General features: G+C 51.6%; 1 protein-coding gene across 1 annotated transcript in view; it reads right to left on the minus strand.

The window, feature by feature from the left end:
• Positions 1 to 833: 833 nt before the first annotated feature.
• Positions 834 to 27,853, minus strand: part of Adcy5 (adenylate cyclase 5) — a 145,557-nt gene continuing 118,537 nt past the window's right edge. Inside the window, exons 8-21 of the mRNA XM_052158428.1 lie at positions 26,675 to 26,815; positions 22,544 to 22,566; positions 21,729 to 21,873; positions 20,661 to 20,758; positions 17,626 to 17,713; positions 13,835 to 13,951; positions 13,246 to 13,410; positions 11,814 to 11,989; positions 10,454 to 10,483; positions 9,416 to 9,548; positions 5,707 to 5,970; positions 4,682 to 4,886; positions 2,481 to 2,605; positions 834 to 1,176 (exon numbers count right to left, since the gene is read on the minus strand). Of these exons, the coding sequence (XP_052014388.1) occupies positions 1,048 to 1,176; positions 2,481 to 2,605; positions 4,682 to 4,886; positions 5,707 to 5,970; positions 9,416 to 9,548; positions 10,454 to 10,483; positions 11,814 to 11,989; positions 13,246 to 13,410; positions 13,835 to 13,951; positions 17,626 to 17,713; positions 20,661 to 20,758; positions 21,729 to 21,873; positions 22,544 to 22,566; positions 26,675 to 26,815 (1,839 nt within the window). The 3' untranslated portion in view covers positions 834 to 1,047. The remainder of the gene's footprint in view (positions 1,177 to 2,480; positions 2,606 to 4,681; positions 4,887 to 5,706; positions 5,971 to 9,415; positions 9,549 to 10,453; positions 10,484 to 11,813; positions 11,990 to 13,245; positions 13,411 to 13,834; positions 13,952 to 17,625; positions 17,714 to 20,660; positions 20,759 to 21,728; positions 21,874 to 22,543; positions 22,567 to 26,674; positions 26,816 to 27,853) is intronic.

Consider the following 27,853-nt stretch of genomic DNA (forward strand, 5'->3'; position numbering starts at 1 on the left):
GGCACTCTCTGCCCTCTCATTCTGATGGCCTTTATTGACTTGGGAAATGGGATGTGTGTGAGGTGGGGTTAGAAAGAGGAACGGTGTGGTGTCCCAAAACAACACACACCCTTGCTCTGGCTGTGCCTAGAAAAAACAAAACCTGCCAAGTCCGAAATGAGGGGGACACACACACACGTACACCAGTATACACACACTGACATACGTACAGTACAGAGGAACAGAAATGCCCTGCCAGGCACCGCTGTTTCCTAATAGGATTTACAAAATATAGAATTTGGTATATTTGTTAGATCTCCAAGGTTTCAATAATACAAAATAAAAATTACAAAAAGACAAGTTGGGGTTCCCTCCTCCCTCCCCCCAGTGGCTCCCTCGTTTGCTTGTGTGTCTCTTACACGCATACAACTAGCATAGTCTAAAGACGGGCAGAGAAAACTTGTTTTGTTTTATTTAATAAATATTTTCCTTTGCTCAGAGCCACTGCTCCTTGCCTGGCGTCCTCCTGCCTCCCCCTTGTCAACAGTCCTGTGTCCCTTACAGGGCATTGTCTGTGTGCGTGGAGGTGTGGGGAGAGGACGGCACAGGCCACGCCTCCCCACAGTGGAAAAGCAGACCCTTGAGGTCCATGGACACCCCCACCCAGGCCAGCTTCGAGCTTGCCTGCCCCCCCTTCACGGCCAAGGCCTCCCCTCAGGCCAGTCACTGTGCCTGTGCCATGCTGTGCCACCAATGACGGCTCTGGTAGCACCTCCACCATGCAGCAGCGGCACCTGTCAGGAAACTCAAGGTTCAACTCGAGTCTAGCGGAATCTTCTGCCAAGGGGAACATCTTTGGTCAGCTCGGTGCTCGCAGGACGCTGGCACCCTGGGCCTTGGCCAAAAGCCATGCCCACCAGCAAAGGCAGAAATTGCTTCTGAGTCAAAGTGGAAATTTTACCAGCACAGCTGTGAGCCTGGAGCACAGGCCCTATCTGCCCACGGTGCACGAAGAAGCTGTTCGAATCCTCTGGAGGCCAGGATGCTGACACCTCTGGCTGCTGTCCGCTAACTGAGGGGAGGCCCTCCATTGAGGAAGTAGGTCATCATCTCACCCTTACCCTTGACCTTGACCACACCCCGGCACTCCAGCTGGTATGTGTTGGCGGCCAGCACCTGGTACATATCTGTAGTAACCTGAGGAGGCAGAGGACAGGCTATAAGTGACCTCAGCCATGATCTGCTGTGGGCACATCTACTTCTGTGCGCCTGTGCCCTGTTGCTGCCCTGACATGAGAGTAGGAAAAGCCCGCCACCAGTGGTTTTTGGAGACAATGAGGGGCTCAACCGTGGAATGACAAGTACCCAGGGATTTGTCACTTAAGTGCTACTTGGAGCATGGAATAGGGTTCATAAACTTCAGAGGAGCTGACTCCATGACAGAACAGAGAGCCACCTCTGGTCTCAGTTCATCTCTTTATAGGAAACCATTATTCCCATGCCCAAGACTCAGGAAATGTATTACCCGTCTATGGTTACAGTTAAAAAATGGTTGAGCCTGGATGTCACTCCAGAGCCAGAGTTCAGACCTGTCTTCCTTAGTTCTGCAGACTAAGAAGACTCCCTGGGGTTTTATCAGTTATAATGCCTTGTAGGAGCTAAGAGGGGCAGAGGACAGCACAGGTATGCCAAGGATTGTCAGAACTCCCAACTGTCTGTATTGCCATGCAGCTGCTGGGCAGCAGGAGGTTAGTCACTCTCTATACATAGAGCCTTTCTCCTCCTCAAGCCCACAATAAGGAAAGGCCTGGTACCCTGGACAGCACCCACAATTCAGTAGGCCAGGCCTATCTGGGCAGGCCAGACAACTGAGGAAACATTCAGATGGTGTAATACATCAAAAATACCTTTGAAATGGTAATTAGCACTTGTAAAGCAGGCCCAGGAATCTGACTTCTTATAGCTGTTCCAGGACCTTCAGGTGTGTGGTAGTTCATCTTTTATGAGAATGGAACAAGAATCAAGTCTGAGGAATGTGAAGGAAGGGACTGAAAAGCTGCAGGCCCAGGAATCAGCACCAGCTTGCAAAGGAAGGAGAAGGGGAACAAAGTTCCCATTGTTCTTGGATGTTGGAGCTCTAAAGACATCAGCAGCCTCACCAGGCCAGGAGAACTGCAAGTCCCACTGGGTAAAGACTTGCTCCCTGCAGCTGTCAGTATCCATCCAGTATACCTGGATTGGTGAGGCCCAGGTTTCTCATTAGCACTCTTAGTAAGGCCTGCCCCACCAATTCCTGCTGCGCACAGTTATACACAGGCCCTGGGTGCTGTCCAAGGTCCTGAAGATCTGACCCAACCCAGTTTGCTAAATCCTGACCCTTGAATCTGAGGAGAAACTTTAACTATGAACTCTTGTGTGGTCTGCAGCGAAAACCTCCTAGCACTAGGGCAACAGAGGCCCTTCATATGAATGTCGTGAATGGTAGCTCTGCTTGTACTCACCTGGATGCGGTCAGGCACCCCAGTGCTGTCCATCCGGCTGGCCACATTTACTGTATTGCCCCAGATGTCATACTGAGGCTTGCGAGCCCCAATGACCCCAGCCACAACTGGTCCAATGTTGAGCCCTGTGTGGACAGAAATCAGCCATAGTCATCAGCTCAAGACACACACACCTTGCTTCCTGTTCTCAGGCATCCAACTTTTGGCACACTGTGGTGCTCCTGATTCCTGCTGGACTGAGGCTAAGCTTAATCCCTGAGTCTCTCACTTGTCTGCACTATCCATGGTTCAAGAAGGCAAGGATCTGAACACACGTCCACTGGTACTATGTCCTTATGTCAACTCTTAAGTCCCTTGCCATTGGTACCCTCTTCAAGGTCTCCAGGGACATCCAGCATAGCCCAATACTTTTTTTTAAAACATGTATTCTCAAGTATCTGTGTGAGCGTGTGGTACATGCACTTGAGGATGCCTGCAGAGGCAAGCTGAGGCTATGTCAATACCCTTGAGCTGGAGTTAAGGGTGACTCGTTGGGCTTGGGTGCTGGAAATCGAACCTGGGTACTTCATAAGTGTTCTTTAACCACTGAGCCATCTCCAGTTGCCCAATGCCTTTCCTTATCCTTCCCTCTTGATGACATATTCAGCACCAACTCAGAGGACAGCAAAAACTTGCTCCATTTCTCTTCCTCAAGCTTGAGACCTTGAACCTAGCCCATTCCCTTGTCGCAGTCTTGTCTGTCTCCAAATCCCGGCTTTTTAAGCCCCTATGCTGTTTCTGTGCTGGACTAACCCCATCTCTGACCACACTGAGCTCAGATGGCTTCTATTCCAGAGACCACACTACCAAGACTGCTTGCTTAGCTGCCCACTGGTCATTCCATCCCCAGTCTGGTCTAGTTGGTGAGACAGGTTACCAGGAGGATACAAAGGACTGCATCATGGTGAGTGGAGCAGAGTTAACACAGCACAGGCTGCATGTGTGGCTACAGCAGATGCTGGCCTCCAGCAGCCGGGTCCAGTCCACAAACCACTGTGCCTAATTCCCGACACTTGGGCCAGAACAAAATATCTCCTGGGGATATTAATGATCACAATATTGTTTTTAAGTGCTGTAATATTTCAATCTAATGTGCTAATTTTGAGAATTGAAATGCCAGTATTTTTGTGAATTATCGTTACTTAAAAAAAAAAAAAGACATCTGAATGAATCATTTATGACTTGAGCCATAGTCAGGGAGTTGATAATCTTCAGTACTGGAAACAAACACATGAGATGCAGTCAAGTGAAGCCTCGCACACCACACCCTCCCTACTGCCTACCCATGTGTGTGTGGACCACCCAGCTTTCAGAGTGCTGCTTTGGGCTCATACTGAGAACTCAGTGGTACTTGGCTTTAAGATTACCCTGCTTGAGGGGCTATAGAGATAAACAGCACTGGCTGTTCTTGTAGAGGATCTGAATTCAGTTCCCAGCACCCATTCACTATCCAGTTCACAACCATTTATAACTCCAGTTCCAGGGATCTGACGCTCTCTTCCAGATTCTGTAGGCACCAGGCATGCACTTTGTGCATAAACATGTACGTGCCAGAACTCATACACACAAGAAATATTTTTTAAAGAAATTCTTTGCTTTAAAAGCTAAACCATCGGGGCTGGAGAGATGGCTCAGTGGGTAAGAGCACCGACTGCTCTTCCAAAGGTAATGAGTTCAGGTCCCAGCACCCACATGGTGGCTCACAACCATCCGTAAAGAGATTTGATGTCTAAAGACAGCTATGGTATACTTGCATATAATAAATAAATAAATCTTACAAAAAAAAAAAAAGCTAAACCATGCCATAGACTGTAACTCACATCCATAATCTCAGCACATGGGAGGCTGAGACAGGAAGACCATCGAGTTCCTGTCTCAATGCCAGAACAAGCTGAAATAAAATCGTCAGTATTATCTGATAATTTTCATAAAGCATTCTATTTTATTCATTTTGCTAACAGAGTATCTGTTCAAAATGTTTGTAAAGGTGAAATTATGCTAATATGTACATTTTGTATAAAAATATAGAAGTATTTAGTTGAGTGCTTTTCATTTTTACTGAATGAGTCTGCAGTAAGACTTGCTTTCTGCCATTAGACAGACAACAGATGGGGCGGAGCATGGGAGAGCCCGCAAAGCCTTTCACCCCCAGGCCCTCTCACCAATCTTCATCTGGAAGTTGTTGAAGGAGTGCTCATTGATGTACTTCATTTGATCCATCAGCTTCATGGCGAAGTCTGCAAGAGCCTTGATGTGGGTCTTGCCTGCCTTGTCGTAGGTGGAGTCGTTGAGGCCAGAGGCAGCCATATAGGTGCTACCTATAGTCTTGATCTTTTCCAGCTGCCTGAACCGGTCCTCACTGATGATCTAGACAGAAGAGTTCAGACCTAAGTCACCACCCAACTAGCTCACTGAAGTTTACAGGACAGATGGAAGGAAGCACAGAGGCCTGGCTTTGTGAGTCCTCTCCTCACACAGCTGGGGTGCCCAAGGCTCTGTGGCAGAGCTGAGCCTCCATCACACAACTCCATCAGACAGGGCCTGTGGCCTACCTACTTACCCTACACCAAAAGCCCTGGAGGACAAGGTCACAAATCACTACCAGGTCTCAGGTCTTTGACAAGGGAGTCTCCACATTCCTCCACCCATGAAAATCTCCCTGACTTTATCTAGTAAGTTACCTTTTTTCCTATCCTAGGGCTTCTGGAAGGCTCACTGCCCTTCACCTAATCCTAGTCATTTGGATAGCCTAGGGCACCAGACCTTCAAGTACTGCATATCCATCCCTCTGGATTGTACCCCACTCCTGACATGAAACCTTCCCTGTTGGCCTGCACACACTGGGTACTCAGAATGGGTTTAATTAAGGAACACATGAAACAATGGCTTATTTTCCTGCCTGCCTTCTTCCTTTGCCCAAGCTCTTCCCGCTCAAAGTCCTTGACAGATAATGGGCCATCTCTGCCTTGTGGCCATAGTGGCTCATGTCCAAAGAGCAGGCAGAAATGCTAGCCCACACATGTCAGCAGTAACCTCAGGCAGCACACTTAAGGTGTGAGGCCTCAGTTGTCTCATTGTCATTGGCACCAAGAGCCATGCCACCATCTGGGAGATAGCCAGGTTCCTGCCATCAGCCTCTGGCAGATGGAGAAAGAGGACAGGAGGAACATGTAGGGCCCAGGAGCACCTCATCAAAGTCTGCGATGATCTCATTGAGCAGCCGGAGGCACTCCACGCCCTCATTGTTGGCCTCTAGCTCCACGTAGAACTCGGAGAAGTTGGCAATGGAGGCAAACATGACAGCCACACACTCGCAGGATTGGTAGTACAGCTCATCATTGCGCCGTTCACGGGCCAGGAAGTGGGCAGCCACGTCCTTGGGCAGAATGTTGTGTAGCAAGCGCCGGTTGTAGGCCTGCAGCTCCTCCATTTCCTCCTTCTCTTCTGTGGCCTGGGGACAGAAGACCCAGTGAGAGGAGACCAAAATGCCTCTGAATACTCAGAGTGCCAGCAAGTGCCAGCTGCCTCCCCTCACAGATGTCTGCTTCCACACGGTCTCCAAACACCATGCCTGACCATGGGAAGAGACAGGAGTGGGTGACAATCCCATTGCCTCTGGCAAACAACACACATGGGGGAGGGGAGCAAAGAGGGAGCACTGGTCTCCCCTAGATGAACTGGCTGCTGAGACGATCAGGGATCCACAGCCACGGCCCGAACAGCCTCCACCATGCCCCAACCCTGCACTTCCTCAAGATTAGCAAATGCAATCAGAAAAGCAGCTTGCCAGAATGACTCTACTGCACTGGTCCCTCAGGAGCTTGGCCCAGATCCTGCCATGTCTGCTTCCCATCAGAGGAGACTTGTTTTGGAGCTAGCCAAGGCTAGCAGGGATGACATCAGCTAGGGTGGGGAGGACATGTCACCTCACTGAGGTCGGTTCCTCAGTTTGGGTCCTGGGTCAGCAGACGGAGTTTGTGACCACTTATCTTTCAGTGCTAAGCTCATGAATGAGGATAATGGTGGCCCACATGAGACTGAAGCAGAGAGGCAGTTATACACAGAGTCGCGGAAAGGAGCCACTTGTCCAGAGTGGCATCTATAGAGTAAAGCTGAATTCTCCACTCTTATTAGCAGACAAAATACTCCCCTTGTTGGGAATGGCTATGTGGGCTGTCAGGCAGAGAAAATATCATTAGCAGGGATGTTTGAAAGACCCAACCAGTGACTCTGTCCAAGGGAAGGAGCTAGCAGACCTTCCCAAGGCTACAGGATCTGAAACCAGAGGGAATGGAGAGTCCCAAGGCAAAAGACCCAGGAACACCAGGGAAGAGGATCTTATCTCCACAGCTGGGTGACTCTTAGAGCCACTGGAGTTGTGAAGAACTCAGGTTACACTGAGACCTAAGGACCTCTGCACACCTCCACCCGTCCCCTGCCACCCTGAGTGGCCAGGCAAGCCCGATGGTGTGCACTAGCTTCCTGCCTAGCCCTCAGCCTGGTGACTGAGATGGGGACTTTGACCAAGTCTCTTCCCATGAATATGGCCACCTACACTTGTGTCTGAGCCTGTTCTCAGCACATGCCCCCCTCCTCCCAGGGCTGCAGACATGTGCAACAGCAAAGGGCAGTCCTTGCAAGGCCAGATTACATGTTGTTATTGTTGTTTGCTGGCTCTTGTCCTACCAGCTCCCCCAAGGCCCAGAAAAACTGGAGACAGAAAGACATGCCAGCATCATAAGCCTGCTGGTCAGCTTCAGGGGAAAGAGGAGGACATAGGCTGGTGACAGGGACAAGTCACTCAACTCACACAGGCAGGGAACACTGGAGTCAGTGCCCAGGCCATAGCCCTCAGAAGCTGAGGAAGCAAAGTGACCACTCTGGAGAGTGGAGAGAGGTTGGATACAAGGGAGCATGGGGACTGGGGGGAAGGAAGGGGAGCTATTACTACCAAGCTCATCAGTCACTAAAAGATAAGGGGAGATGGGTTTCTTGCTGCCAGGGTAGTATAGCCAAGCACAGAGTCAGGAGGCTTGAAAGAAGCCAGAGGCATTAGGTCAAAGAGAAGATTCTGGAAGGAGCTCATAATTTAAAAGTTGTAGACAACTGGTGTAGACACATCAATATGTATGCATGTGGAGGTTCTCTGTCCCTATCCATTGATACACACTTCCTAGCTGTATCCACAGATGGCTGCATGAGCCTGGAGTGCTCAGATCTCAGTTTCTGAACACAATTCTCCACCTAGGGAGAGCCAGAGATCCTTGAAGGAGTCAAAGTCCGGGCCTAAAGCCAGGAAAAGCACCTGTACCATTTTGCTGTACTTGGGGTGCTCACGGAACGGTGGGGTTGTATTCAATCACAGCCACAAGCTTGGCGAAATGTGTATGAGCCAAACCCACAGCGATGTGAGCATGAAAATAAATAGCAAGGGTGGATGACAACCCACGGGCTCCAGGACTATGAAGGGTGATACTATACAAGAGTATGCAGATTAATGACAAGGAACTGCTCCTCACAGTATAATGCCACCTAAAAAGAAGGCTGGACACAAGACGGAACATTACAGCCGACGTTTCTCCTTGGGCAGATGGGGGCAGCTTGAGAACATATCCTGTTATGTGGACCTGGCTGGTTTGTTACTTGCTATATAGACTAGGCTGGCCTCGAACCTGCAGCATCTCTCCTATTTCTGCATAAACACTGACTTCACTCACACATACACACACACCCTAAAAACATGGAAGGGGCACTATGGGTGTGGCAAGGAGGATTCCCAAGGGAAAACTAATCTGCTGTTCCAGTGCTCAGGTGAGACAGAGTAGAAGGGCCCTATGGTGACAAAGGAAGAGTAGGACCTGGAAATGGTGTGAGTTTATGCAGGGCCTCAAACCTAAGGAACAGGAGCCTTGTCCCTGTCCCCAGTGCAGCCCTCCCTGGTATCATGTTGGACCTGCTGGAGCTGGGAGGCCTAGCTCTCGTAGGAGCATGGCCCCCACCCTTTCTAGAGCCCAGGCTTTCATGGGGTCGAGACCACCCAGCAGAGGCCAGCAGCAGGCTAGCTTCGCTTGAAGCCTTTGAGACACAGCTAGGGTACATAGTAGCAGCCATCTTGGGAGAAATGCCCTGAGGACCGATGGAGGAAGACAGAGGTGGAATTGTCAGCAGAGATGGAAGGACATAGACTCTAAGTCCCACAGAACCTGGTCTAACCTGGGGACTTCCTCAAAGAAGAAGGATGACAGGTAATACCTTCTCCGCTCACTGACAGCTAGTACTTCAGGAGGGGCATTCCCCAGGGAAAGCAGACAGCAATGCTCCTGGGTCTCCCAGCCTCAGGGCCCCTCCATCAAGGACCTCAGACCTGACATCCAGCTCCCGTGGAGTATACCCTTCAGAAGGAACACACACTCGCCTTAGACTTTTTAATGTCAAGACTCAAGATAGAGCTGGGTGTGGTGGCGCACACCTGTAATCCCACCACTCTGGGAAGCAGAGGCAGGCGGATTTCTGAGTTCGAGGCCAGCCTGGTCTACAGAGTGAGTTCCAGGACAGCCAGGGCTACACAGAGAAACCCTGTCTCGGAAAAACAAAAACAAAAAAACAAAAGAACAAAAAAAAAAGTCTAAGGCAGAAGTGGCCTGCTAGTGTGGAAATAGAAAAGCCAGGAGAGACAAGGAGGCTAGACTAAGCCACAGGAGGGGCTGGAATCAAAGGTCTGGACAGCCAGCCTGGAAGCCTGCTTTCTCCGGTAGGTTTTCTTGGGCACTTCCTCCTGGCACTGGGCAGCTGAGATGAAAGACCAAAACCAGGACACCCAGAGGCGCTGTAAGTGCTGTAAGTACTGTGAGGTTGGCTGCTCCCCTCACCCCCAGCTCTAGCCCAGTGCCACTCACCTGCAGTTTCCAGAGGAAATCAAGGCGAGCGGTGGACTCCACCTGCTGGGCATGCAGATACAGAGCCAGCACGAAGACAGAGATGATGATGGGCGTCACCACCTTCAGCGCCACCTTGGTCGCATGCTCAGGGCTGTCAGCGAGAGGCAAGCAGGCTTGAGGTCACCTTGGTACTCAGTGGGCTTTCTTCCTCCCACGGCAGCCCTCCTTGCCCACCTCCTCCTGTGCAAGCTGCCTGAGGAACTTCCTTCCGGAAGCCTTCCAACAGTGGGGCAGCGGTTTTCCTACCCTGGTCCCTACATTCTTGTCACTGAGCCCATCTGGTCACCTTAGGTTGTGAACTCAGCTCTCCTATAGAGCAGTGGCAGTAGTTGAGGGTCAAGGTAACCAGGCCAGCCTAATGACCCTGTCTCTGGGTATTGCTAAAATGGGGTGATGCCCCATTTCCAGACACCAGGAAAGAGAAAGTTGCTATACAGCGTGCTGCATGAGGCAGCTGGCATACAGCAGGCCTCCCCACATGGAGGCTGTTACTGTACAGCCATTCCTGTTCAACGGACGCGTGCTCACAGAAAACGCTCATTCCAAACCTTCTCCTCGTATAGCACAAAGCTCAGATCCTGAATGCTGTGACTGACTCCTGGCTCACCCTCCTGCAGGACTAGCCTTGGAGCCTGTGATGGGCCTGTACTTGGAAGGAAGCAGGCCTCATCCCTGTCTCTGTGTCTAGAGGAGTGAGCTCAGGGCTTGGAAAGAGTGGACGCCGAATTCTTTAAAGCGATCCATGGGAGTTAATCTTCGATCCATGGGAGTTAATCTTAGGCCAGATGACACAGCCATGGAGCCTTTGGATCAAAGACAAGATAGCCCGGGGGCAGTCCCACTATGGCCCCTGCTGGCCCCGGAGGAAGGCCTCCTCACCTGTTCCACCTTTACTGCTCACCTTTGACAAGCCTCTCCTACCTGGGAAGAGTAGCTACCCACGTATTTCATTTGCCACGGGGAAGAAGGGGTCCCGTCACAGAAGGATCCACTCACCACTGGGAGGTCCCGTTGTTGCTGAAGTCTCTGTGAAGAAGAGTTGGGGAGACTGCTCAGCCTGCAGGCACCCTGACTCCCAGCCTCTGCTGTGTCCCTAAAGCTCTGTTCTACGGCCTAGCTACTGCTGTGCCCAGCCCTCCTCATCCAGGGGCACCGTGAACAGGGAGGCTTGCGGAAAGTGCACCTCCGCCAGCATCTGGTCACGCTGAGCAAGGCCACTCAGTTCCCAGCTCCTCCCTGCCCCTCCCATGTCCACCTGTGCATCTCTGCCCTATGCTGCAATCCTGGAGGAGGGAAGGGGAACCCTGCAGCTGCACCATCCCAGGCGGCAGCTGCTGGCCATGTGCGGCTATTAGGCCCTGAAGTAAGTTAAAAGAAACTGTGCATTTAAATATACTACAAATATATTGGGGAAAAGGTAAAATAGATTCATAGTAATTAACAATTGATTTATATTCAATAGACTATATTTTGGAGATAGCGGTTATACACAATTGTTACTAAAATTAATTGCACCTTTGGTCTGAGGTGTTGCTCTGTAGTGTAGCACTTACTTGTCTAGTACAAACAGCTTTCAATCTCCAGCACCATAATAAAAAGCTACCATGCTTTTTTTTTTTTTGCCCTTTAATTACAGTTACTGAAAAAAAATTGAAATTACATACATGGCTTAGCATTATGTATCTACTGCATAGCACTGCTAGAGTCAAACCAGGGTCTCTCGACACAAAGGCCTCCACCTCCTGCCTCCACAGTCAACAGTGGGAGAGAAGAAGCTCAGATGTGGAGAGGAGGGAAAGAAAGAGCAGCCAAGAGGTCAGCTCCCAGACAGGTGGAGGCAGAAGAATTAGGAGTTCAAAGCCAGTTTCAAGTGCCTCTTCCTGAAAGCAGTGCCTTCCTGTCACCTGTCTACACCATCACCAGATTCTTGTTTGAATCTGACGCCCAGCCTTAACTTTCTCAGGTGTTGCCCTTGTCACAAGAGTTGCCTGTTCTCTGATTGTCCTTGCCTGGTTCCGGGCCTGCTCATGACAGGCCCCCAATAAATGTAGGTGAACTGAAGATGAACTCAAGAATCCTTGCCTTCCTCACCCCCCAAGCCTGAGGTGAGCACTGACCAGACAACTAGAGACAGAAAGGCAGGGGTCACCTGTAGTATCCCCACCATGGAATGGAAGGAAAGGAAGACACAAGACCCTGTGGCCCTGTGTGCTCTGCTCCAGTAACCAGACCTAGGAAGACAGAAGTCATTTTCCTTGTTGTTCTGTGCACTGCCTGGATCCAGGCTCCTGCCACAGGCTCCACCCTGGATTCTCCCCAGACCCCGTGGGGCAGCAAAAAAGGTGTTGCTGCGTACATGGCATTGGCGGTGACCAGAAGGTCAGCGTTGTCAAAGAGCGTGACGCCGGGCACCTCTACGACGAGCACGTAGATGAACTCGATGGCCAACATAAGCACCAGCTTCCCAATGCAGCTCATCTGCAGGAACACGGAGCAGGCCAGCAGGCTGAGCAGCACGCTGTAGGTGAAGTACTGCAGAGAGATGGCGCCATGTCAGAGCCCAGCTGGCCCCTTCCCACCCTTACCTGACCCGGGGGTGGGCCTGGGGGCTGGGAGAGCATGGTTTGGGATTGTTCCTGCTGATGGTAGCCAGCCAGGAGGTGAGAAGAAATGTCAGCAGTCTGACTAGGAAGCTGCTGGAGATGGCCTCCAGGTTGAAGCTGCCCTGGCAATAGCTTCAAGCTCAGGCTGACCTGACTCAGCCTCTCTAGGCCTCAGTTTCCCCACCAACAAAGCTTCCAATCATATATATCCATCCATAGATGCTGATGGCGCTCTACCTGGCACCACTGCAGGGAGCAAAGGCCCCACTCTGAGCTGCATCTCTGGCCCTGATGGCTCTAAAACCTGCAAGTGCTTTCAGAACTCACCCAGCTGGGGGCACACCCGAACTAGGCCACCTAGCTGATGTGATAATAGGTGCCACCTTTACACCACACTTCCTGTGGCTATTCACACATGTGACTGCAGACATGACACTGTTTTACCAGCATAATCTGCCCAGACTCCTACAGGGTATGTATGAGACAACCTCCTAAAGTCTGAGAGCTTCTGCAGTCCAAAATGCACTGGTTATAAATCAGGTTTCCCAGGGCAGACCCCCAGAGCCCACTCCTATGACCTTGGAGAAGTCCCTTCCGAACTCTGCCTCTGTCCTCTGCTGACCAAGGGGCTGGACCAGCTGATCTCAGGGGCTCTCTTCTGTTTTCCAGACATTAGCATCTATTCTTTGCTCTTCCCGTTCAACACCATTATTTCTGAGTTCTCTCCACTCTCACTGTTTCTACAATGTCTCTGCCTCTGGGCTTCAGCCAGATGTTAGTGACTAGCAGCAGGCAGCCCTGGGCTTCCAAAAGACAACCGCAGGTCTATAGAGGAGGTCCCTGGTGATTAGATGGGTTCCGGAGCAGCCTAAAGTTACCACCTGTATCTGAGAGAGGAGAGGCCGGGGAGACCATTTCCAGATAATCTAGTATCAGAGTCCCAACTACCCATCCTGTAGAGGGAAGGCCTGTAGCCTCCAGCCAGTACCCAGTGTAAGTACTGCCTAAGCCCCAGCTATGTCATCAACACTGTCTCTGTAACAGGAGGCTGTTTAGCTGTGGGAGGGGCTGAGAGAAGGTGTCTCTATGGTTACAACATTGCCTGGGGCTGCCCCAAGTCATGAGGAAGGGCAGGAATGTCTGTCTGCCTCTACTGCATCCCCACCCCGTCCCAGGCTCTCGAACCTCTGGGAAGTTGCAGTTGGGCTGGGGGCTGCCACAGAAGCCCTGCTCGCCACCCAGGCTGTAGTTGAAGGCCGACTCCATCACATGACACGCGTTGACCTGGTTCACCGTGATGTTGTGCTCCTCTGCCAGGCAGCCCACCAGGTTCTTAGAGTTGCACATGAACTACGGTAGGGAAGAGGGGATTGAGGCTGTTCAACCCCCACAGGCCAAGCTAGGTAGGCCCGTCCCCCAGGATGGCGGGTGGTACCAGACCACCCTGTCTTGGGAGCACCCCTGTACACACACCAGGAACAAAAGAGGTGCCTGGAAGGGAAGCTTTGCTCTGGCTACAGGGGTGGCGCATCCACACACCTTCTAAAGGCCGGGGCACTTTATTCTGTGTTAGAGACATCCTGTGCCCCTTCTAACTTGAAAACAAGGAACTAAAAGCCTGTGAGAGACGGTAATGAAAATCAAATTAGATCCCAACCTAAGGCGGGGCATGAATTCCAGGGAGCTGCTCTCCAGCTATGTGTGTCAGCCATGGGACCCCACTGGTTTGAACCCACAGAGCTAGGAGGCCCTGAGAGGCTATGGAGAGACCCACCATGTTGACAAACGCTGAGAGGAACACCAGGGTGATGGTGAACACCCCGACCAAGGTGCTGTTCTTCTTGGATCGCACTATCTTCCTGGAGAGTGTCTGCAGGGGAGTGGGGAAGAGCTGGGGCAGGAAGGAAGGGAAAGACAAAGCAGAAATCAGTCAGAAGCCCTCAGATGGCCACGCCCTGTCCCTGGAATTGCTCCCCAGACTTTGCTGCACCCCTCCAGGACTCTGTAGCTCCATGCGCATTCCACTGCCCTCTGCTTCGGATCTCCAGAGCCTCAGCACTGGCCAGGGGGACTGTCAATAGAGCCCAGAACACAGATGACTGAGGCAGGATGAAGGATGCTATCCCGACCAGAGAGGAAATAGCAGAAAAGTCAATCACTTGTGGTGGGAGCCTGGGCCTTGGGGTCCAATCAGGGAGGAGCAGTGGATGGCTGAAGGGTTCTGGGTTTGTTGGAAGGCTCGAGACCCTCCTGAGAAAGGGATGGGGATTCAGAGAGGCTCTGCAGAGGAGCAGAGGAGTGTGGAAACGGGAGGGCACTGGGCAAGCATCTTCTTCAGCATGACAGTCCCAAGGAGCTGACATCTGGCTTAGCCAGTTCCTCCTATATTGTCCCCAGTAAGACAAGCCACGTGTCTGCTCCAAGACCCTCTGTACTCTTGGTAGTTAAAGACAGCCTGCTAAGCCCATCCTGTCATCACATCGGACACACTTCAGTAGTATCATAGACCACACATCCTTATCTGCCATACAACCTAGGCTAACAAAGATGTTGACAAAGTAAAGCAGGTGACCTGGCCTTCTCCAGATTTGCTGCCTCAGGTCCTCCTGGTGAGGCTTGTCTGCTGCCAAGGGTACAAGTGACCTTGGAAATTCCCAAGGACAAGGCATGGAGGAACATGGGAAAGGAGGCAGGAGGTGGAGGGGTATGGGTTATGGGAAAGGAAAGGAGTCAGAAAGCTTGTATTCTGGGTTTGTCTGTGCTGTATAACCTTGAGCAAGCCACACTCCTTCTCTGAAGGCTGTCTGTCTGTCTGTCTGTAGGAACACCTTAATTCTTCTGGTTAAGGAAAGTAGACAAAGGCCTCTTATCCAACCACAGCATCCCACTAGCAATCAGCATCCCTGGGCATTTCAACGTGAGCCAGGCCACAAGGTCTATCTGCTACCTAACACTGAGTGCTGACAGTTGACATCAGAAGCTATCTACCCCATACCCAAAAAAAGAAAAGGGGAAAAAAAACAGGTAAGTTAGATTTCAACAATTAAAAGATTCTGTGCAGAAAATAACTTCAAGAAAGCAAAGCAAGGACTAGCAAAGATAACAAGGCGATCAGAACTCAGGGGTCACTGCAGGAACTGACAGCGCTACTGCTGTGGGAACACTGGGACAGTTTCTTGAAAATTAGACGCAAACTATCATGTTTGGCATTTCCACCTCTGGGTTTATACACAAGAGGACTGAAAGCAGGGACTTGAGCAGTCATTTGAATGTCCAGGTTCACAGCTTCAGTGCGCATGATAGGCTGAAGATGGAAAGGTACTCAAATGTCCATCAGTGACTAAATGGTAAGTAAAACGTGCTATAGCCACACCATGCACATACTGAGCCCTGAGACAGAGGCTGTGTGATTGGGGAGCCTTGAAACTACTATGCTAAGTTAAAGAAGCCAGTCTCAAAAGACAACTTACCGTATGAACCCATTCATATGGGATGGGGAGTGTGTGCGACCTGAGTGGACAAGTGGCTACCAGGAGGCTGTGGTAACAGGGGCACGGGGAGGAGAATCATGTGAGGTTTTTTTCACAATGACGACAACATTGTAGAGTCAGCACCAGTCGCCTCTCACACCAAGACACTAAAGATTAGGGAATTTCAAATTCATCCACCTTTACAAAGGGAAACGTTGTGGTATGTGACTTGACATCTTCATATAGATTTCATTTTTCCAAGTCTTGTCCGTCTCTTAGGAGCTGTGTAATCCTGGGGGCAGTGCTAATTTGGGGGGACAGTGTTAACTTCTCTCAGCTTTAGTTCCCTTATCAATGAATAAGAAAATGAGGCCCTGGAGGCTCACTTGAGAATGCTTTGTAATCTGTTCCTGTGGTGGTTTGAATGAGAAGTGTCCCTCCCAGGCTTACACACCCGGTTCCTGGTTGGTGCCTCTGGGAAGGCAGGCCCTGAGGAAGGGCGGAGTGTCTGTTCTGTCGCCATTGCCCAGCCCCCATTTTCCATATCTCCTGAACCTCAGGGGAGGTGTAGGTTAGGGGCTGCAGTAACCCCCAAGGATTGATTGCCCAGGCTGTGGTTAGGTTTCCATGGCTTTGATAAACACTTTGAAAAGCAACCTGGGGATAAAGGGCTTATTTCATTTTACAGCTACAGCCTGTCACTGAGGGAGGTCAGGGCAGGAACTAACCAAGAATGGCTCATTTACTTTCTTGTGAGATTACCGGAACACACCACCATACTTGCCTACCTCTCACACACGTCAGTGCGCAGTCCGGTTTTAGTGTACAAACACACGAGGGAGGAAGAATTAAGCGGAAAGAGTTGGTAATGGAATCGTCTCCCCCTGTTGGCTTCTGCTTTGCAGAGTGGGGGTAAGAGAGGAAAGATTGGCTGCCACCTCTAATCTAGTCCTCTCACACAAATTTGTCAGGTAAGTTCATAGTTGAAAGCATACAGCATGTGAATGGGGCCGCCCAGCTTCTTTCACTCAGCACTGTCTCCGAGGCCCATTCAGACTGCAGCAGGTGACAGGACATGGCTCTGCACACGCTCCAACACCAAGTCCATCACGGCTCCATGCCGTGTTTATGTCCTGTCGTCTGATGATGGACATTGAGTTACTTTCCGTTTGGTTATTGGGACAATTTGGTGCCTTATTGCTATATCCCTGGATGCAGACAGTGAGCCGTCTACTAGGACCAAGCAGACTCAGAGGCCTTGACAACTACACAGCCACAGCAGGAACTGACTGAACAGCGAGCAGGAGCGTCACAGCCCTGAGGAAGGAGCACAAGCGCCCACCCTTCAATACAGCGAGACATCCACCATCTTCTCAGGAAGACAGAGCCACCTTTAGCCCACACTCATAATTCCTAAGGCCCCAGCCAGACCTGACAGATGCCCTGCCAAGATGTTTGATTATGAGGCAACTAAGCAAATAGATTAGTGAAGGGCCCGGTTTGGAGGGTGGAGAGTTCTTGGCTGCCCACTGATGAAGATGATGGAAGGAGACAAGGCTTGCTGGGAAGGAAAGGGGATAGCCTGGGGTCAAGTACTGCCAAGAGATACAGCCTGGATAGAGGACTTGGCATGTCCAAGAGAAAAACCAAAAAAACCCCATACAACAGGAAGTCAGACTCTTTGGTGTCTACCTCATGGCCATTCTAAATCTCTGCACCTTGATGGAGCCGCATCTCTTATCTGAGGGCTCTAGACTCACGTCTCATCTTAGACAATGTCCATTCTCCACACACATTCTCTACTGAACGCTCACTGACCCATCCTGTTGCAGGTTCTCGCTAGCAGCCCTCTTATCCCATCTAACACTGAAGCAGCAAGGACAATCTTGTTGCAAAGATTAACAAGAGCTTAATGAGGCAGGCAATAGGAGCGGCCTGGTCTCCAGTTGGGCTGGCCATCAGTGCCAGTTGTGGACCAGTACCGTGTACTCCCATGCCCACTACATGTCCATTACATGAGTGTGGTGCTCAGGTCTTGGCAACGGCCTCTGCCACTGGGAGGGAGCCCTCTGGGAGGCGTGAGAGAGAGACTCACCTTCACGCAGGCGTAGATCACAGACACAAACACCACCAAGGCCAGCAGCAGGAAACAGGACAGGTAGAAACTCAGCATGAACAGGGAGCTGGGGGTGGAGGGGAGAGGAGGGTGAGAAGGAACTGCACCCTGGAAGGAAGGCCAAGGCCCACTGTATGCCAGGAGTCTGCCCGGCCTTTGGAGCCCGGATCCCAGGGCCGTCCAACTGCTCCATCCTTCCCACTCTTCCCCAAGAAGAGCTCTTGTAGCGAGGGCCCACGCAGGACTGTGCTGCAATACAGTCCACTCCCGCCCCTCCCACTCTCAGACCCCCCATCATGGGGGACCAGACACCCACAGGGAGCCAATGGCGCCAACTAAAGAATACTGGATCAACAGTTTGCCTCTTAGCTATTCACAGGAGTGCTTTGGGAAGCACGGGAGAAGTGATCTTAAAAATCACCTGTTAATAACAGGGCCCAAAATGGACCTGATAAATGTCCGTCATCAGACAACTCTTTGAGACAATGTGATGTGTATATCTGACCCGTCTCCCTTTCCATTGTCAGGACCTCTTTCCCACTCCTACTCAGTTTTTGCTCCCTGATTCTTAGGCACTTCAACAAGGGAAGTGTCCTAGTCTTCTTGAGGAGAGAGCAGGGCAGAAAGCCTCAGACAAAGGAGCTACAAGTGCCCTTCCTTCCGGAAGCAGCCACTGCCCTGCCGGGGCCATTGCTTGTCCAGATGTAGGGACAGACGCCCGCCCGTAAGGCTGTATGGGCTGGGGTAGCCTGGAGATGCCAGCTATTGTTGTCAGGCTGTAGGCTAGCAGAAAGGAGTTTCACCCCCTGCCCAGGAGGCCTCAACAGGGCCTCTGCTCCTGGCCTCCATGGAGCAGCACTCAGCTGACATCAAGAACAAGGGAGAATTCTTCAGGGGGAAAGAGAGACCCCAAAAGTGGCTATTTAGGCTTCCCTAGAGGGCACAATTGGAATGACCTGAGTCAATAATACCCTGATTGATTGGAGCTGTGGCCATAGGAAGGGATGAAGCTGGCATGGCCCCACCCCTAAGCCTTTACCCTGAGTAAAGTGACAAAGATGCCTGTGCAGACTGTGTGCAGAACATGCAGACATTGTCAATCACAATGGGACAAAATGGGATACTCACTGACACACGTGGTTATTACCTATACCATGTCAACACAGAAAAAACCAGGGCTGAATGACAGGACTCACAGTCCCACCAGCTCTGGACAGTCTCCATGGGAGGAACGGGTTGAGCTGTCCAGGCTGGGTGCAGCCAGCCACCAGCATCTGGTTTTCACCTGAGGTGTTCTGACAGTCAACAGACACGCACATAAAGGGTGTCTTTACACAAGGAATGCCATGAAGATAAAAAGTGTTAAGGCAGAAGTCGGGCCAACAAGATGGCGCTCAGTGGATGAAGGTGCTTGTCACCAAGCCTGACCACCTGAGTTTTATCCCTGGGACCCACAGAGTAGAAGGGAAAGAGCTGACATCTGAAAGTTGTCTTCTGACCTCCACTCACTTTCAATGGCTTGTGCATATGTGTACACACTTGAGCACACACACAAGTGCATACACACACACACACACACACACACACACACACACACACACACACACGGACAACACGTGCCTCCCCTGGGGAAGATGCAATGGGAAGGATACACCACCCATGTTGGGGAATGTGACTGACATAACCGCAGTCCCGCTGGAGACCGTCAGCCACACCGGAATTGAAACAGTCTACAAAGCACCTGGCAGGGTCTCGTTAGTCTTGCCAAGTTCACAGAAGACAAGCAAGGCTACAGAACTATCTCTAACCCCTGAAGGAGAAAGAGATGGACCCGGCCAACTGCAGAGTGGGATCCCAGACAGTGTGGCTTCTGGGATAGAAAAGGGGTACAAGGGGAAACTGAGGAGATGAGAATTGGTCTAAGGGTCAGCAGGCTGAGCACAGTGACTGTGTGAGCTTCTGCCTGTGACCATTGTGACGCCCTGAAGAAGGCTGCCAATAATATTAGGGGGAATGCATAAGAGGCATGGGCAAGTGCGACTTCTACAGTTTCTCTCCCTATAATCATTTCAAAAAGATAAAGTTTGTGAGGAGGACACCTCAGCTCAAGCATGGCTTAGAGGGCTGAACCACATGGAATGATGGATCCAGAGCAAACCCTGGCTATGAACTAGGAAGGCATTTGGGAATAGTTCTGGAAACTTGGTATGGATTGGGTACCAGGTGATAAGAGGAGATACATTAGTTTTGTTTGACCTGTAAACTACTGTCCTTAAGGAGGAATGTGTCCTTAAAACAGATGTCTACTGCTTATTGTAGAGAAATGCTCATAATTTCATTTTTAAAAATCAGAAAAAAACAAATGAAAAAGATACTAAAAAATATCTACTACTGGTCTCCATTAGGGGTGGGAGTTGACTTCCATCTGCTTGGGTGATTTCAGCGTAAAGAATTAAAATGTACACATATAAACACACACATAATGACCACTCACATGCATGCACATACACAGGACAACACACTTCTCTCCTAGGTGGGGCTCCTGTGAATGGCTGTCATTTAAACCTCATTTCAAAGCCCTCTGCCTGCCTCTCAGTGGTCCTTAGTGACATCATTAATTCTCCCCAAAGCTTGGGTGTGCCTCTTTGGGAAAAGCCTTCCTGAACACACACACACACACACACACACACACACACACACACTGTAAGAGTCAAAGGCTAACTGGAAACCAGAGTGTCAGATGTTCTGTGTGACTCAGCCAGATATGACAGGAGGTGACAGAGAGGGAAGGAGTCTCTTGTACAACTGAGAAGTGCCCAGTGAGGTCTTCACCCAGGCATAAGCATTCACCTCCGCAGCCCAGAGACAGGACCCCAGTTTTCTAGATCCACAGAGAAAACTAAGAAAGCAGCCTCCCAGCCCGAGCAGGTTAGCAGACTTCCTCCTCTGTTCCCCGTCCCACTCTGGGGATCCTGCAGCCAGAAGAGGGAGTGCGAGCAGGAAAGAATACTTACTGGGGCACAATGGTGACCTGGACAAAGCAGATGAAGAGGAAAACGAGCGAGGCGCACGCCACGTAGGCACCAAATCGATCATCCACCTGCTTGGAGTACTGAGAGGAGACATGCACTGTGAGCTCTCATACAGACCTGCCCACTGCCTGGGACAGTCCAGCCAATTCCAGTCACCCAGTGCCCAAGATCCCCTCCTCCAGAGCAGCGCTTACACAGAGGGCAGCCAGTGAATGCCCATGTGGTAGAGTCTATGTGACAGAGACTTGGGATTGCTAACGAGACACTTTATGCCAACTGGCCCATGGTCAGCATATTTCATAATGGCCACAACTGCAGACCATCACCGCTCTCACAGGGCACCCAAGTGGTCCCCAGACTGCTTTGGTTTCTACTTCCAGGAAGCACTCACTCTCCCTGAAGGAGCTCAGGTGACTTATTCAAGGTCCTAACCCCCAGTCTCACTACTCCCATGACACCAACTAGCCACAAATGCTGGCATGCTCACCTTGAAAGGGGACACACCCATCGGGCCCACTTTCCATAGCTTTGCTTTGTTAATCAGGCCTGCCTCACTTAACATTGGCAGAGGAGCGGTGTACATTGGGACATACAGGACAAAGGGAGGTGCCTGGTGGCTGCCACCACTTCATGTGCTAGCCTGCTGAGCTCTTCACTTACAATCTAAGGTGGGACAAGGAGCTTCCACAGCCCTTCTAAAAGCAGCATGTGGAGGTCCCGATGGACCCCAGGAAACTGGGTGGCTTTATAATGCACTCCCTGTGTGGTAGACACCACTGTGTGTGTTTGATCCAGACAGAACTCAGTTGTTCTTTACCCTGATCCTGGGGTTGGTATGCTAAATATCTCCAGATAAGGAAACTGAGGCACAGCAATGATGAGATGTATCCCTTCCAACCATGGAGATCTCCCCAGAACTCATCTCCTGGGGTTCTAGTGTGGCATCACAGATTAAGACACTGGCACTGGAGAAGAGAGGACCTCTCCCTGTGAGCTGCTCCCTATGCCCGGCCTTGGTTCTGCCAGGGGCCCTTTCTCCTGACGCCATACCTTCTTCTCTAAGTCGGGCTCCCTGAAGGTCAGGAGGAACTTGCGGACGTGCTCGGATCGCAGTCTGTCAATGCTCCTGGCATCGATGGCCCGACCCAGAAACTCGTCCACTTCGTCCTCTGGGTTCGCACTTTCCTGGGCATTCCTGGAAAGCAGGGGCAGGCATGGCAAGCTGACACTAAGGGACACTGTCACATGGTTAGCTCTGCATGGCCTTCTAGACTAGCCAGATACCTAGCAGACCCCCAGAGAGCTCTGACTTAGGAAGGAGCAGCAGGAACCGAGACCAGGCCGTGTTCTTAACAACTGCACATGGCCAGAAGGCCCCTGAAGCCCAGAGGACCTCGCTGGCAATGTAGAACATTATTGAAGATGGCGTTGTTATTCCAACAGGTAAGTCTCTTTCTTTACTCCCTAGCTGTCTCCGCTTCTTGGAGCTAAGGCTAGGACTGGTGGGTGGCACTCCTCCCACAGGGACTGCGGTCCATCTGCCACTTGAACCAGGAGCAGGACTCTCTTGGGAAACATGCTTATGGTGCTGAATTTAAAAATCTAATTTCTCAAGGTAGAACCTGTTCTTTGAGTACCGTTTCTGGCACTCGTAAGAACTGGGAAGCACAAGAGGAGGAAGAGAATGTTCCTTCCAGAGACTGGGCACATTCAGGCCCTGCTTCCAGGGCGCATGGTCTGCGTCTCCCTGAGGGAGTCATAGCGGGAGAGCGCAGCGTCCTGGGCTACAGCTCCAGCCACTGCTGAACATCTGTCACATGAATGAGTCAAGGGGGAAGGAGGCAAAAAATGGACACACTACTCACTTGTCCTTGGGGTCCTCAAAGCCCTAAAAGAGAAGGAAAGAGAAACAGAGGAACTTGAGATCAGCAAGCAAGGAGTACAGGCAAGCCTGGGTGACCAGAGTCCAGCAAGGTGGCTGCACGTCACAGCTCTCTGCTGTTGACCACTGTGATAAACAGAAGAACCCTCCTACCCCCTTTCCTCGGTGGACATAGCGGGTCCTTCTAATGGATGATGGTACAGGCTCCGTGCTACATGCCAGGGGATTTATTTATTATATGTGAGTACACTGTAGCTGTCTTCAGACACTCCAGAAGAGGGCGTCAGATCTCATTACGCCACCATGTGGTTTCTGAGATTTGAACTCAGGACCTTTGGAAGAGCAGTCAGTGCTCTTAACCACTGAGCCATCTCTCCAGCCCTGGGGGCGGGGGAGGCATTGATCTTATTCTCTCCACTGGTACCCTTCATCTCCCCACCGTGACTCCTTATGTGTCTCGGACCTTCCCTCCTTCCTCTGGGTCTTTGGCTTGGAGAAAACTGCTGAAATGCACAGAACTTTACACGTCTCCATACTCGTCAACCCACGCATGCACACTGATCACATAAAACCTCCAGGAAACCAGAAGCCTCCCACCCAAAACCGCTCAGTTCTGGTTACCTACAACCATGTCTGTGGTACCTGGGAACCAATGTGTTCTTGCAATGTTAGTGCTGAATGCATTTAGGAGGGAGGGAGCCCATATGCCACCTGTAAGGTCTGAGAACAAGTCTGCAAGTCCAGGGAGAGGGTTAAACTCTCACAGACAGATGTCAAACACACAGCCTGCCTTAGAGGTAATCACTAAAGAGACAAACTATCAGGGTCTGACCACCATGGTAGGACTGGGGGTGGGGGGTCCCTATGATGGGGGATGAACGTGACAGCCCTAGATCTGCAGGTAGCAACACTAACTACCAGAGCAGGCACAGAGGAGCACCTTGTGAGGAGCACTAGTTAGCAAATGGGAGTTCAACAAGTGCTGAGTAAACCAGAAGTCCAAACAGATCACACCCCATTTCATTCTGAGAATGTGGCTTGGCAGACCCCCAAAAGGACTTCCTTATGAGCCAGGGCTGGACAGACATGGCAGTCCCGTGGCATGTCTTAGGACTGCAGCAGCCTCTAGGGGGCCCCTGCTGTCACTCTGAGCTGCACCCCAGTGGGTGCGTATACCTAGTCTAGGATGGCCTGCCAATCAGTTGTCTGCCCAGGCCAGCCAGAGCCTTCTCCTCATCCTGAGAGGATCTCCTCATCCCGCCCTCTCTTTAGACTGTAGGACCTCCCTATCTCATGTCTGACACGCAGCTGTGGAGGCGAGTGTCACGCAGCGGAGCGTCTTGTCTGAGGACGGGCCAAGCCTGTACTCTCATGACCCCTCAATGAGTTCAGCGCAGCCAGAGAAGAGACAGACAGGCAAACTATCTACAGGCTGCTGCTGTGAGGCTCCAGATCATGGAGTCCCATCCTACGAGCCAGCAACGAACTAACTATACAACGGGGAGCAGTGGTACTGTACACACGCAAGCTCATCTCTACAGATCAAAACAACCCTGGCGTGCCTTTCTCCTAGCCTCGGTGAAGGACACACTTTCTTCCCTGTTCTGAGGAGCTGGATTGACCCTCAGTACCTGGGGGATGCCATGTTGGCTTAGGCAGTGCAGCATCCACTGAAGGTGGTGTGGCACTGACAACAGGGTAGAAGGTGTTGTTACCAATCAAACAGCTCAGCGCAGCCACGAGGAACAGGCCAGGGCTGGACTGTGGCTCAGGGGTGGAGCACAGACCCATATGGGTTTCATCTCCAGCACTTCGATCCACCGAGCACGCACGCACCCACCCACCCATCTGTGCACCTGGTGAACTGGTTACACCCCACTCTCACCTGTACTGAGATAGTGTTGCTCCATCTCGCTCAGCCTGCTGGTCCCAGCAGGGCAAGCTGTGACCATGGCTTAATCACACAAGTTCAGTCCGCACACTTCGCCCTGTCAGCCATTTATTAATACACAACCTTAAAGCCTTGGCAAGGTGTGCATTTAACCACAGGAGCCCAGCTCAGCACAGCGTTTGGAAAGTCGAAAAACTCGGCAAAGGTTCCAACAAACAGAACTGCTGTTACTGCTTCACTGAATCCAAACTGTCCATCTTCAGTGGTCTGGTTTTGGTTTTGTATATTTTTCGATGCTGTTTTTGTGTGTGTGTGTGTTTAGTTTTGTTTTTAACTCACCTATGTACCAGAACAGGTAAAAGTGTTCTTGGTTTTGTATATTTTTCGATGCTGTTTTTGTGTGTGCGCGCGCGCACGCGTGTGTGTGTGTGTGTGTGTGTGTGTTTAGTTTTGTTTTTAACTCGCCTATGTATCAGAACAGGTAAAAGTGTTCTTTTTTTGCATCTTCCCCAAAGATTTCTGGGACGCTTAATGCCCAAGCCAACAGCTGCCAGGACAGCTGCTGGAACTGTCTCCACCCCCAGCCCAGGCACCCCACAGGACCAGTGGGGCTGGCGAGAAGAGGCTTTGATGCTGCTGTCCTCAGGGAACACTGTGCCCAGCCAGCATGGGCACCTTGTTCTGCACAATCTTCCTCCCCTGCTGTGGGAAACAATTAACACCCAGGAGCCTCCCCTGCAGAGAGGCTTCCTCTGCAGACAGCCTTGCAGCCCCCCTACTGTCAATTCTTTCAGAGCGCCTTGCCTCATCCTGACGAATGTGCCTAGGAAGTCCTCACAGCCCAGCCTAGGAAATCACTGAGGCGGCAGGTTATTCCGAATGGCCCTGAAAAATCCCCTCCTGGACATCTGAGACTGTGGCTTCCCACCTGGCTGCTTTCCTGCCTGCTGGCTGCCACCTTCTTCTTCTGTTCCTCCCTAAGTTTCTTCTCTAGTTATCTCTTCCTATTCCAGATTCCCTTCCTTCCTCTGTCCTTCTCCTCCCCTCCCCTAACACACACACACACACACACACACACCACCACCACCACCACCACCACCACCACCAGACACCCCCCCCCAAGCTTGGTTCATATGGTCTCGGAGTCTATGGGAGATTATTAAAAAGCAAAGCAGCAGCGGGGGGGGGGGGGCGGACACCCCACGTTTGCTTTGTGGAAGCCTTTGGAGGCCCGCAGTTCAGGACGGTACGGATCAGGTCTGCGGACATCCAGGTTCACAGCCTGGGTAAGGCCAGGCCTCTCCTGCCTTCTCTCTTGTGATAACAGTGTATAGGTTTTTATAGAGGTCTGGACTCTTGCTTTTCTCGCTGTGCATGTTAGTCCCCAACCTGCCCCTTCCTTCAGGCCCCTGGCTCGCGTCTGCTTTCATCCCATGGGCCTGTCTCATCCCCTTGGCTCTTTCTCTATGACTCTGATCTGCACACCTGGATCCTCATTGCTAGCAGCCTGCTCCAGCTCTCTCACTGCGACCACAACCCCGCCCTCAGCCTGACCTGAGCAGTGTTCCCAGGAGTGGGGGCTGAGGTCTGGGCAGAAAGTGGCAGTGTTACCATTGCCACTTTGGCTTCTGGTGACCCCTTTTTGTTCTCTATGAACCAGAACCGCATCCTAAATTATATTCGGGGTTAGCCGGGGGTACGTTGCCCCCCCATAGAGGCAAGGTGCCCTGAGTATGACCTATGGCCTGACACTCCTGTTAAAAGGTTGGCATTAGTGGGGACAGGGATGTCTCAGCACAGAAGCAAAGGGGTCATCACCAGGCACTTGCCAAAAAGCATTGGGATGGTGTCTGGGCAGCTGGAATAAGGACTACGCGTCCAGTTGCTTGGAGGATGCCATAAGGGCTGGAAGGTCCGGCGAGGCCAGTGCCGCCCAGCTCCACGGCAGCTCAGCTGTCGGTACTGCGGCTGCTGGAGGCATGGCACACTGAGTCTGAGCAGCCTGGGCCAGCAAGTCCTGCCAGGAGGAGGGGAGGGCACTACTGCTCTGTCCCCACGCCATGGGATAGTAGGAGTCGTGGAGCAGAACAGGTCCAGGATGGGTATGTCATACTCCAGCCTAAAGTCAGGGTGAGCCCTACTTCCCGCCCTTCTAGATTCCGCTCAGGCTCAGACGCAGCCTTCCTCCCCAGCCCCAGGAGCATCCTGCTACCACAAACTCACCATCCTCTTCATCTCCTTGGACACCTGGTTGCCGCCCAAGTGGTTGTAGAAGGGGCGCTCGGCTCCCCAGTGAGGTGGGTTGTGCCCGATGGAGTTGGTTCTCTGGCGGTTCATCTTGGCGATCATGGCCTTCTCTTCTTTCTGTAGAGCAACAGAGACACCTCAGTGTGTGGGCAAAGGTAATGGGAGAACTCCAGTTGGAGTAACCTCACTCCACTCAGGAACAGGAATCTGGCCAGGCAGGGTGAAAAACAGATGCCTTTGCACAGCCCTGAAACCTGCTCCCCCAAAGTCTGGGGTGCTTGGCACAGATAATTGTAAGAGCTGGTCTCATGAGAAAGAAATAGGTGTAGGAGATACGTGTGGCTTGCAAGAAGTGCTCCCTATAAGCCTGAGCACAAGAGTCTATCCTGGAACTTCTCAGTCCCAATATCTCAGTCCCAATATCCTGGCCTTCTCCCCTGACACCCCCCCTCCACACACACACTGAAGGCCAAGCTCCCGAAGTCCTAACAGATGTGCTACAGTCTGCATCATGCAGCCCGCCCTCCCTCTAACGGGAGGGGGAGGGGTACTCATGGGAGGGTTGATCTTCCTTTCTAGTCTCCCAGGTACCCAGGCCAGCTTGTACCTCCATCCCTGGCAGGTTCTCCTCACTGGACTATGAGGTTCAGCATCTACTGGGCCTATAGCTTTATGGGTGGGTAGAACCTGGGCTGACGGCGTCCAGAGGCTGATGGAGGAGAAGTGCTACCCAGGGGCAAACACTCCTTAAGCATCTGCCTGCCTTTCTGTTCCAAATGGGCGCCAGAGGTAGAGGTTCGAGGTAGCGTTTGGGGTGGGGGGGGGGACACTTAACCTTCTTCAGGTCACACTTCCGGGGACTGGGCTCTCACCCCTTTAGTCTGCCTCTCCTTCATGCTTCCTGTACTAGCTGTCCACTGGAGGCACCAAGACCCAGAGGACTCAGGGGAGGAAGGCGGGGTGAAGGCTAGCGGCCTGTGCAGCAGGGACTGGTGGGAGGAAGGGCCGGGAGGCCCTCAGTTCAGTCACACTCTGGCGGTGAGCAAGCATGAGTTTAGGAGACTGCCCTAAAGGTCAGCTCTCCTCCCGCAGCCTCGCTGCTGCTGCTGCTGCTACCTGACCAGCCAGGACTCCTTTTTAGGTACAGGTCAAGGT

Source organism: Apodemus sylvaticus, chromosome 15 (assembly GCF_947179515.1).
Source record: "Apodemus sylvaticus chromosome 15, mApoSyl1.1, whole genome shotgun sequence".
Classification (NCBI taxonomy): domain Eukaryota; kingdom Metazoa; phylum Chordata; class Mammalia; order Rodentia; family Muridae; genus Apodemus; species Apodemus sylvaticus.